Source organism: Peromyscus maniculatus, chromosome 22 (assembly GCF_049852395.1).
Source record: "Peromyscus maniculatus bairdii isolate BWxNUB_F1_BW_parent chromosome 22, HU_Pman_BW_mat_3.1, whole genome shotgun sequence".
NCBI classification, from domain to species: Eukaryota; Metazoa; Chordata; class Mammalia; order Rodentia; family Cricetidae; genus Peromyscus; species Peromyscus maniculatus.
The window spans coordinates 41,640,431-41,652,821 of NC_134873.1; the positions used below are offsets into that span (position 1 = coordinate 41,640,431).

General features: G+C 47.9%; 1 protein-coding gene across 1 annotated transcript in view; it reads right to left on the reverse strand.

Annotated features, from left to right (window-relative positions):
- Capn13 (calpain 13) overlaps window positions 1–12,391 on the reverse strand; it is a 79,020-nt gene that overhangs the window by 22,270 nt on the left and 44,359 nt on the right. Inside the window, exons 9-14 of the mRNA XM_042267340.2 lie at window positions 10,822–10,967; window positions 8,795–8,937; window positions 5,131–5,142; window positions 2,658–2,860; window positions 1,739–1,775; window positions 1,287–1,343 (exon numbers count right to left, since the gene is read on the reverse strand). Of these exons, the coding sequence (XP_042123274.2) occupies window positions 1,287–1,343; window positions 1,739–1,775; window positions 2,658–2,860; window positions 5,131–5,142; window positions 8,795–8,937; window positions 10,822–10,967 (598 nt within the window). The remainder of the gene's footprint in view (window positions 1–1,286; window positions 1,344–1,738; window positions 1,776–2,657; window positions 2,861–5,130; window positions 5,143–8,794; window positions 8,938–10,821; window positions 10,968–12,391) is intronic.

Below are 12,391 nucleotides of genomic sequence, written 5' to 3' on the forward strand. Positions count from 1 at the left end.
GCCAGAATGCCTTGCTCAAGGATGCCTGCCTAAGAGGTACCCTAGGCACAAAACTGTATTAGTATCTTATCCTAATTCTGACCAGTGTCCAGTACCAGCAACAGTCACTGTAGGGGGAGCCAGCTGTCTCTTGGAAAAGTCCTGATTAGGGAGCCTGTGCCATCCCGTCATATGACAAATTATATTTTTATTTTCGAAGTACAGGTACATGGACCTGTGTGAAAAATGTGCCACCTGCCCTGGAGAAGCTTGGTCTCAGGCATCCTAATCAGGTCCTGCTGGCCACCTCAGAGCAGCTAATCCAAGCCTGGGTGTCTGCTCCAGGGGATCTAATCTGTCTTAATTCAACCTGACAGAAATGATTGAGCACCTCCTCTGGGCCAAGGACAGTGATCGGTAGTTGGGGACAAGGAATGCATATGAAGTCGTCTCTGCCTTTGGGGATCCAGACGGGGAACAATGGTCTTCTGGGTCAGTCTTGTTTCAACAAGAGCTGGCCTGAATTTTGGGCTAATGCCGATGGACTGCTCTTTGCAGCACTCACCCCTCACTCCAGCTACCCTCTTCATCTGCGCCCCCCTCTTTTGCCGGTGGGTCCAACCTGTACCTGAGATACCACTATGCCATTTAGCCCTCTGAGTACAGAAGCACGGAATGGAATCCTTCCTTTCTCGGCCTCTGCTTGGCCCACGGTACACAAAATCATCTGTACCCACTTCCTGCTTCCCACACCGACACCGTTATTAATGGTAAAAGGCCCATCCCACGGAACCATTGGCAGCTCTTTTATCCCGAGGAGTCAAGGAGTTCTTTATAGCAGTTTATTAAACCATTAGGAAAGCCCCGTGTGCACATAGGTGGCTTGGCAGGAAGAGAGCCGTTGGGGCTTTCTGAAGCTGGCCAGCTCTCGGGAGGAACAATGCCAGGTTTGGGGGTGGAGGAGGGGGGGGGCGATGGCCGAGCCAGAGAAAGAAAGGTTTCAAGGGGTGCTGCCAACTGCTTGTCTAAAGGCTTAAGCCACAATATATCCTTTACACACAGCCCATAATTACCCTCTTCCTCCTTAAGCTCTCTGTTCCAGTGGGATTCCACCCACATCGGGACATCCCTTGTCTCTGGAGCTCGGCAGCCAGAGTATCTGGGGATGGTCCAGGGACAGAAAGTGGCTGATAAGATCAAGCCCTCTTCACTGTGTGCATTCCGGCAAGCGACTGAAGAAGTCTCTGTCCCTGGATTCCCTCCCCCCAACACCCCATAAGTAAGGTCCGTGGGTGTAGATAACATACCTGATCCACGTATCTGTAGAAAATGCTTTTGGGGGATCCATTTTCTGAATGACTTCCCTGGATCAAAGGGAAAATAGTTATGTCAAATTTCTGGGGAAGAGGCCACTTACGTGGTACAGCTTTGTTTTCGTAAGAGCTGGCCTGATTGAGGGGTATAATTAGCATCACCTGATCTAAGATAGAAGCCTCACCTGGTGGTTGGAGAGGTGAGGTGGGGGAAATCAGACTTTAAGGGGATTTGAAAACTGAAGTGTGTTAGAAGGAAGAGACTTGAGTCCAGTCTGGTCTTTTGGGGTTGGCCTTCTCTTCTGCCCCACTCCTTAGAGCTACCAGAAGGCTGTCATAGCATCTCTGTCTTTCCTGGTCAACAGCAAGGCCAGAAGAGGAGAAAGAAGCCCTTGTGGGGATGTGACGTAGCTAACAAAGACAGCAAACAGGACCTGCATACCTACCTTAAGGGCTCTGAGGTTGAAACTGCTGCTCGGATTCCTAGAAAACCAGGGGAACAGTGTGACACAAATGACCCGCACTGTATTCCCAGGAGTCTACCTGTGGAGGGCACCCAAAGGCACCTAACATCTTCAGCAAGGGTGAGTGGAAGGCAGCCATGGCAGTAGACACGTAATGATCATACGTCCATTTGAGGTGGACATGGTCTGGTTTGCTAACCACTGACTTGTGCATCCTGAGATGCACATGGGCAGTGATGTCGACTGCCAGGATGCAGAAGACTTTTGACTCATTCTCCACCCTGAACTGGCAGTGATGGCTACCCTTACATGTTCACTGTTAAGACCTCTCTGATTATAGTAACTCCTGCCTCAGGCTCCAAGGGACAGGACTTGTTGATCCCAATCTCAAGACCCTGTAGAATCAGAGTCTGTTTTTCAGGTCACTCTGGCTTTCTGGTCTACCCCACATTCTGGCCATGTTTCAGACAAGTGAATATAATAGATGGTATGACCTTCCCGTGTATATGACTAACAGTGCTTATTCAACAAGCCCTGTGCTCTGCTACATCCCTGCTTCTTCTCAGCTCTTTCTTTCTACATGCATGGTCTTCTCTTGAAGTTACCAATGTCTGTTTACCTTCAAGGACCAGCTCAAGTGCCATTTCCTCTGAGAAGCCTTTCCCAGTCCCTAAGGCCAGAAGCGGTCCCTCCACTCTGTCCTATCATGCAGTTTTACATTGCTGTTGGGATCAAGTTATAGGTTCATGGGCTTTCTCATTCCCCACTGCAGTGAGCATCTTAGGAGCAAGACTCATATTGTGTCCTTGGCACACCACATTCTGCAGAAGACACACAGAGCACTGCTCCTGAAGACACACTGGGGTAGAATGAAACACTTAGGACCCCCGCGCCTCTATACCTGTCCTTGTCTGGCATTTTGAGGAATATTCGGAGCAGGAACTCAACTTCCTTGCGGTGTGCCGAGGGAACAATTACATAGGTCCCAGGGCTCAGATGGAAAGACTTGGTGAAGTTGCATTTGGATACATAGTCTATGCCCTGGGCAGCACTTCTAAATGGGGAGAAAAAGGCAGGTGGCAGTCTCTCCTGGAACTGCTGGAACTAGAAGAAACAAGATTATTGTGAGAAAGACCTCTCCATACATGAAACCTGGCACCAGGACTGGTTGCTGCGTTCTAGAGTTCTAGACCCTTCTCTGCTCACCCAACCCAGCATTACAAGTCCTGGAAAAGGAGACAGTGGTGGCTCAGACCCAACATTAAACAAACGAACAACAACAACAAAACCCAATAGCATCTTATCTACCAGGTGTGTCCCACCCATAGTCTGTGGGTCCCAGGACAGCCAGGGATGTGGCCCGACACATTTATCGATGATAAAAATCATGTTGCAATGTCAAACGGTTGGACTTGGCAGATTCCAGGCCCCACAGTGGATGCACCAATATCTGACAGGTAATTTTATCTCACTAATCTACTAGCATCCTGGGGTTCCAGTTTCCTTTCTTATTTATGTGCAAAGAAGACGTGGAAATTAGTGACCGTGTCCCAGTGTTGAATTCCTTCTGGGGTCCCCACAGCTTTGTCTCCTCTAAACCTTTAATCATATGCGCTGGGCTGCCACAGGACTGCAGGGTTGAATTTTCCCCTCTCCCTCGCTTTCATCTCTCCAGCAGAGCCTCGGGATTCCTTCTCATTGGAAAATAATGGTTCTCAATCATTTTCCTTTTATTTCAAATTTTCTTACAGATAAAACAATAAATATAACGCGATTCCTATTACCAGATGTCACATACATATTATATAATAAAAACCCCTTACTAAACAAATTTTCCTACTACATGTGAGGCATGGTGATTCCATTTAGAATGGCTATACAGCATGAAATGGTTATCGATGGGCTCTGCCTTGGGGGAAGAAGAGGGGGAATTGGGAAGTTTGTATCAGGGGATAGGGCTAAGACCAGGCAGGAGGTGGGCCTCTGTCCCAGGTGTACAGCAGAGGGCAGGTGTAACCTCCAAAGCAGTTTCGCCGCTCTCAAGAGCAGCCCTTGTAAGTTTGGGGACCTGGTTTTTTTAGGTCCTTTGACAGAGGTAATGGTGGGGCCAATTCTTTTCCCAAAGGGCAGCTCTGACCTCTGGCACTGGGTATAAGTGTGTGTGCAGAGGTGTGTGAGCAGCCTTCCTCCTACAAGCTAGGTTAGGATGGCCTTGGTTACCTGCCGCTCTCCCTTCTGCCCCACACTTTTGCAGCCCTGTTGAGAGCAGCCTTGCTCAGGGGCCGTGAGAAGTGTGACTAGGGAGTGGTAAAGGCCTTGGTGTAGTGTATAGATAGAGGCACCTGCTTCACGCAGATTCATGGCCAGGAAGGTCCAGAGCTGGCTCTATTATTCTAACAGTAGGGCTTGTACCATTTTCTCACTCAAGTCCCCGCTGTGTTTTGTGTTCTCCATCTCAGGGACCTGGAACTCTGATCCATTTCATTCACTTGAGAGCTTCTCTCAGAACCCTTCTAGGTGTTCTCTCATGGTTGGGGTACCTAGGACCAGAGGTAGATCCCAAGCCCCAGCTTTGTGGCTGGGCCATGGCTAAGGGACAGATCTCTTTCCTGCCAACTTTCTATCTGTATTTCTAGGTCTCCCTGCTCTGGGAGATGCTACTCTAGACACTGTCTACTTCTTGGCACCTTGTAACAGCCTTGGGCTGGGGCACTGTTACCATTTGCTGTCTATGGCCACATCTTGACCCTAGTCCATACATTGTACCTTCTTCCTCTTGGCAACAGAGGAAGGTTACTGCAGACTTCACAGTCATGGCAGGCTCTGTGCCTGTGAGGTTGTACCCTCAGAAGTCCATTGTCCCTTTCCATCCTTCCTTATAGCCTTCAGATCTTGTATCAATACTTGACCAGGTCAGGCCATTGGATATAAAAAGATATCCGATTGCTTATTTGAGAAGAGATAGGGTGTATGTCCCAAAGCTCTATGTAGCCAGCAAGTGCTAGATTTGGGGACTGATTTAATAGTCTGAAGGTCTTCCCTAGGTACCCCTTACTCCCGCCATCATCTTAAATGCACAGAAACCCACTGGGCCAAGCTTCTCTAGGAGGACCAAATGCTTCAGGATGCTTCCACCATTGCAGCCCCTCTTGGATGTTAAAGAGAGACACCCAATGGGGTCCAACCCATATACCAAGACAACCAATCCTGACCTAGTTCGTTGACTTGTTTGGAGATGCTAAACTGACAGCTGATTCAAGAATCAGCCAATTGGTGGGCTTGGGGCACGTGGAGTCCCCAGTGTTGGAAAGAGGCATAACAGTTTACCAGGGGACAGCATCAGAAGTGTGGGAAGTCAGTGAGGACAGCCATACCTGGGAGTCTACCTGTGGAAGAGAGGAAAAAAGGGCTTCAGGAAGACACAACAGAAAGACGACTGGGTCTCTCATCCTAGCGCACGGCACATGCTACTTCTCGTGTGGCCAGCCTGTCTGGTGTACGGGGTTTGTGTTGGGGGTGGGGATAGAGTCTTCGTTTGTGTGGAGTTGTAGGAAAGGAAACCTAGACTTGTCGTAGGGAGCAGCAAAGGGTAGGAAACCGAAGAAGAAAGATATCTGAGAGGAGGCAGCATCCCCTTTACGTCTTAGAGCAAGCTATGGTTATTGTTCAGAGTTATGACGGTAATATCGAAGGAAGAAGACACCAATAGGACCGCAGATAAGACATAATCTCAGTCAAGTGCAGGTTTCCCAAAGTCAAGTGCAAATCCCTCAATATGGAGGGCACCGATAGAAGACAAGTTTGATCCCCCCTGACTGTAAACATGACAGGTGTTTGTTCTGTGGATATGACCCTCCCCTTGTAGGGAATGTATGTGCACATATGGATGGTGGGAAGCACCAAGGACAGAGTTCTGTTTTTATGCCCCTCCATAATTTTCAAAGTCCTTCTGTGTGATCCGCTGGCTATTCAGCATAGTCCTTTGAACAGATGCTTAGGTCCGTGTGTGGAAATAGAGGCTGGGCAGGCAAGAGGCAGAACAAGGAACAGGGCAAGTTGTGTTGCTTCCTTTGCAAGGAAGTCCCCCTTCCCATCCAGCACAGTCCTTCCCAGGGAGCCTGGGTTTTGATTCCTTTGCACTGGGAGCTGGGGTGCTACACGTGCAGACTAACCCCTTTGTGGGTGTGATCAGACCCATAGATACTGGGAGGGAGGTGTCAAACCCTGGCTTGTGGGAGGACCTTTGGGGAGTGGGGAAGAAACAGCATGGACTCTTGTCCCTTTTCTCTGTCCTGACTTTTGCCTGCCTGTTCACACACCACTGGTATCCGGTTGAACAGAATAGTGTGCCCACAGCTGCTGGGGAGGCTCACACTAAGCTGGGAACCCTATTTCAGCTGCATTAGCATTATAATCGCTCAGCCCTAGGGACTCCCATAAGCCTGGATGCTGGCAAACTAATTGTTTCTGGCTGGAATGCAAAAAGAACCAAAGTACCTTTTTTTTTTAAGATTAAAAAATTTATGTATATGAGTGTTTGCCAGCATATATGGGTGAGTACCAAGTGCATGCCCAGTGTCCAAGAAGGAAGAAGGCATTGAAAACCCTGGAACTGGAGTTATACACAGTTGTGAGCTATCATATGGATACTAGGAACCCAACCTAGGTCCTCTACAAGAGCAGCAATCACTCTCAACCACTGAGCAATCTCTCCAGTCCCCCGAGAATCTTACGAGATCTAGGCTGGCTTTGGCATTTAACTCAGTCAGGATCCTGGAAGGCCCACTGAGATCGCAGGAAGCCTGAGGAGGCCTCTGGTCCGAGTGCACTTTTGGTAAGTGTCACCTGAGAGATAAGGCATCTCTGTGCCAAGGGGAAAAAGGAGCTGGGGAGAATTTCAAAGATGGAGTTGATAACCACCTCAGGATAGCTCCTGAACTATAAGCTTGTTTGTCCATTGGTTGTGGGTGGGATTATCTAGAAAATGAAGCTCAAAAGGGGGATGAGAGCTGAATAAGAAGACTCTACAGCTAGACACGAGCCTATAGACTGACCTATATGGCTACTTTTGGGCCAAGAGATTTGTTGTAAATGACACCCGCTTCTTCCTGCCTTTTCTGTTTAATTACTCAGTAGTTGGGTATCGGCATGAGCAGGTATGTGTGTATAGTGAGGTGGCAGGAATGGAGGTGAAAGGGGCACCCAAGTGGAAACGCCCAGGTCACAAAAGCTCTCCTTCTGCATCTGAGGCCTGGAGACAGGGAGTTATTTGGCTTTTTTAGCTACTGCAGTGGAAGCCCATGTGCTTCCTCCCACCAAAGAGGAGGCAGGAGCCGGATGGAGGATCAAAGGACACTTGTCTACTATTGCATCCTCAAAGGATGCTCATTGGTAGTCTTGGCAGGCAATGCCTGGGGCAACTTAAGTATTGACTGAATCCCAACAATCTCTTCTGTAGGAACTTGGACTCTTAAAGAATGAAGTAAAAGGGGTAGGAAGAAGCAAGAGTTCTGAACTATGTTAAGAGAGTGGAGCCCAACAGGCTCTCCTTGCAAGGCCAGAATCCTTGTTTCTCTGGTTGCTCTGGGTATCATGAGAAAAGCAAGTGTGTAAGGCCTGCTGAGAACCCCGGGCCTGGGCTTACAGGTGCTGAGATCAAACTTTACCCATCACCCCAGCTGTTGGAAAGATGATTCTTCTTCTCTGAGTTCTGGGTTTCATATCTATGAAAGTAGGGATGGCCATGGTTTTGGGGCACTAAATGAGAACACGCTTGTGGCTCTGCATTGCCATATCCATGAGACCTTCTCACTAGCAAGAGACACAGCTGTGAGCAGGACAGTTCCCCATGAGCAGAGGAGGCAGGGAACTTGTCTGGCCATAAATGGGCTGAGGCCCATGTGTTTGAAATGTACTTTGTCTCAGTGAGCAATTGTAGTTGTTTGGGAGGCTAATCCCACCTCTAGCCTAGTGTGTCAACAGACGTCTGAGCTCTGTGGTACTCATTAAAGGGGACAGGTGTGTCTGACTGAGGGCTTGAAGGTCATCCGGTGCCCAGTCTCAGCATCACCGTTAATGCTGGCATGCCATTTCACACCTCTTGGACTAGTTTCTCCAACTCTAATGTGAGGAGATAGACTACTAACATCACAGGGATTCACAGTCTTATTTATACAATGAGGCTGTGGGATGTGAGAATCATTCACTCTGCCTTTGGGATGCTTTGAATTTCTTGGGAGAAGAGGCGGCTGAGCCATTAGATTTTCTTTGTAATTTTTTTTCTTTTAAATGAGTTCCTTAGTTATCTGTCTTGTGTGTGTGTGTGTGTGTGTGTGTGTGTGTGTGTATGTGTGTATGTGTGTGTGTGTGTTTAATTTTATCCAATGATTTAAATTTAATCAATGATTTTCAAAAATGACACAAGCAGGCAGCCTCTGAGGACCTTGTTAAAATGCAGATCATTTCAGACTGCCCCTAAAATTCTGATTCAGGGAGTTGGGGACTGGCTCAAGGATCTGCATAATTCTAGAAGCTGGTCTCCTATTTGAGCACTTGAGACACAGGCCTTCTTCGATTCTGAAGCATACCTGAAAAGCTGTACCACACAAGTGGCACAGGTAAGGGGTATATGCCATTTAGAGATGGGCAAGAGGCTGGAGGGATGGCTTGGGGTTGAGAAAAAGTGTGCTGCTCCTACAGAGTTCTGTTCCCAGCAGCTGCACAGGAGAGCTCACAGCTGCCTGTAACTCTAGATCCAGAGGGCTCCAACCCTCTTCTAGACTCCGTGGGCATCTGTACTCCCACATGCACACACCCACACATACATAAGAGAATAAAAATTTTAAAAAAAATTGTCAAGTCTGATTCTCTTTTCGTTTAAATTTTTCTTAAAAATTTAGAGCTGGACACGTGACTGCTACAGAGCCTTTGAGCTTTCACGACTAAATCTTCCGGCTTGGCCAGCATCTCTATCTAGCTCCAAATGTACATAGTGTCTCTGAAGAGCAAGTCCCCGAACAGATCGAACAGGTTGCATACCTTGAACACCTGGAACTGTAATGGGAATATCTCCTCTTCTGTGTTCAGGCTCTGTGACATGATGGTAAAGGCCACAACAACATTGTTGCCGACTGTGGCCTCTTGAACACCAAAGAGATACTGAGTATCCCTGGCATGTCCTCCTAGAAGAGAAGGAGTCATTACTAGAGCTCAGAAGAAACACCACAGGGCTCCCAGTGCAGTACTTTATGGACTTGGGTTTTAATCTCTGTTTGGAAAGCTAAGGCCTGGGTCTGCCAGAGTCACAGTCAGTAGTTGTGAAACAAGTTCTTTAAATTCTGAGCCTCAGTCTCTTAGTCTCTTTCTCTTAAAAGCAGAGAGGGGAATATTATCCCTACTTGAGCAAAAATGTCTCCTAAAACTATAAATTCAGCACCGTGTGTGTGTGTGTGTGTGTGTGTGTGTGTGTGTGTGTGTGTGTGTGTGTGTGTGTGTACATGTTTGTGGAGGCCAGAGGTCAACCTCAAGTTTCATTTCTCAGGTTCTGCCCACTGTTTGGTTTGGTTTGGTTTGATTTCGTGAGACAGGGTCTCTCAGTGGCCTAGGACTTTCCAGCAGCAGGCTAGGTTGGCTGGCTAGTGAGCCCCAGGAACCTACCTATCTTTACCTCCCCCAGTACTGGGATTATAAGAGCCCACCATCATGGCCAGCTCCAAGTGCTATTTATAAGTACAATTACAGCGTCTCCAAGTATACATGGACTTACTGTATTGGCAATAACCATGAGAGCCTTGAATGGCATCAATCACCAAGCACCAGTGAAGATAGCAGGAAAGAGGTGGTAGGAAGGTGGTCTACAATGCTCTTATACCGAGTCATGCTTAGTCAAGCCAGAGCCAAGAGGAGAGCTCACATGGAAACTACTAGACTCAAATGCATAATGCAGCAGGGCAGTCAGGACATTCTTCAGAAGGCATGGGTCACAACTAGAGAGCTCTGGAGGATGAGCAGGGGCACAGAAGATGATCATGGTCATGGCCTTGCTATGATGAGGATTAAAAAGCACTTAGCAGCATAGAGCAGGCACTCAATTGCTGCCCTTCCTTCTCTTCCTTGTAAGGTATTGCTGTAAATGGTCTTGCTGTGCAAATCTGGTTAGTCCACTAATTCACGTTATAGCCAAGGAAAAGGGCTTTTGTGGTGTGGTCAGCCAGGCACCGCTTAGGGAGATGAGTAAGAATGACTCAGGAGTTCCATTTAGTCTGCGCGGCCTCCTTGGTGATAAGGCTTTCAGAGTAAAGTGATCAAAAGAGCCTGGAGATTAAGAGTGAAGGCTACTTTAAGGTCTGGCTGGGGTCCTTCAAGAAGACCTTTCTGGACAGGTAAGCGTAAACGTACATTCTCTCACACAGCCATGCTTAGAGCCTCTTTTATGGAGGATGTGCTATCTCAGACCCAACGTCACAGGACAGTCATCGGTGTCACAAAGGGAACATGATGGACAGCGAAAGGTCATGACAGAGGTGCCTGCCGTCACTAACTCATGAGCCGGACAGGACTCTTTACCCTGTGTCTGGCTAGTGCTTCTGTGGGTTCAAGGGGGGCAAGCAGGGATTGCTATTAATACTCTTTACTGCTGTGGAGGCTGAGGACAGAGAAAACAGTGACATTCCCGGGCACAAAGCTAATGTGTGGGCACGATGATGGTTTAACCAGGCTCTGAATTCCTTTCCCATGCTCTTTCCGCAGCCTTCCCTCCTGTCTTGGGTGTTCACTGGAGAGCAGAGAGCCAGCTCTCCACCCTGGATGTGGGTGGAGCTGAGTCGCAGGACCTGCAGGGTGTGGAAGCCCGGAGAGGTCATTACCCCCCTTCCCCCCTCCCCCCACCCCCTACCCCAGCCCACCCCTACTAGCAGCCATTGTGCTTGGGGAAGTGCTGCTAGTTGGCCCTTGAAGCTAACTCCTTTGCTTTCTTCAGCAGGCTAGTGGTCTAACCAGAGGGAAGAGTCAGAGACAAGTCAGGGCAGAGCTAGGGCTGACAGCTGCTGGTCCAGCAGAATGACCACCTGCCATGTTTCCCGAGATCACTTGGTTCTTAAACATCATCTGGCGCCATTTTTCATTGGGTGTGACTCCATGATCTGGGGTGATGGGGATCTGGTTACAGATGAACAGGCATGAGAAGTTCTCTTGGAAATCTTGACACGACATCCTGTGGAAAGCAGACACATGGCCCAAGTCACCTATGGCTTTGTCCCCTACCAGGGTTTGGCTTCTGACCCCTTCACTGTGCCTCTCCAGTCGGCAGAAGTGCCTGGGTGTTGACTTAACCGTAGGCCTACCCAAAGACCAACGTCTGTCTCTGGCACACTTGGTGTCATGTGCTTCTGCCCTGAGAATCTCCTCTCATGCTTGGCAGGGCAGTGGTGGAGACAAGTCTGGGTATTGTGTCACCTGGAAAAACTACTTACCCAACCCAATAATCCAACCCAGTCCTTTTAGGATCAGTGGAACAGAGGCCAGGCTCTCTCCATACCTGGTCTGCCACCCTGTAAGCCATCTTGCCTTTCCTAACTGCAAATCCATTGCCAATGTCTTTAAGAAAACCCAAAGATGCCACAGCAAAATCCCAGCCTTGTGCCAGGATTAAAATAGAGATATTGGGGAAGATTTGCCTTTCTAGTTGACACCTGTCTCTCTGATTCTTAGGAACCACAGACCTAGGCTTTCTTGCATTATTTCACACATGGTAAATTCCTTTTTTAATTTGTTTTCATACAGTGTATTTTGACCATGTTCTTACCTCTCCTCCAACTCCTCCCTACTGCCCTACCCACCCAACATCATGTCCTTTCTCTTTCTCAAGAAAAGAACAAAACAAAAAATGAAAATAAAAAAAGACAAACTAAAAAAAAAAAAAAAAACCCAAACCAAGCATGCTAAAAACTAGAGTCTGTTGGTCTACTATTTCTTGTCAAGTGGCTGCCCTGGAGCATGGTTGGTATGCCCAGTGACACTCCATTGCAAAAAACAAATATTCCCTTTCCTGGCAGGTATTAATTGAAAAGGTTTCTTGGTTAAGGGTGGGACTTTGTGTCCACTTCCTCTTCTCAGTGTTGGGATTTTGTCTGCTTTGAACCTGTACTGGGCTTGTTTATGCTGTCATAGCCATGCTTGCTCAAGTTCATTTCCTTTCTCCTGTTCTCCAGGGAGCAGCTGAGGTCCCAGCCAGGCTTATTCTATAGATCTGTCCTGCTGTTTCTCTGTTTTCATATATACATGCTATATCTCACCAAAATATGTCTCCAAGTAAACCAGAGAACTCTCCAGGAAATGGTCATCTTTTCTAAGATGTGCATGTAAGGCATGGCATGTGTTTTCAAGATAGTGAGTCTTGAATAGTTTCTAGCTAAGGACAGTAATATCCATCCAGGGCCAGGCTGGAAGATTCACTTCCAGTTACTCTTTTGGGAGTCTTTCCAAAGCAAACTGAGTCCCTATTGATATAAATCAGAGGTGACAATCAGGCCTCCAAATCCAAACCTCTGAGAAACTACCTTTTTACTGTCGAGATATCCAGGAGATCCCAGTGTCTCATCTCCAAGATAACCTTCCCACCAAGGAGAGAGGGCATAA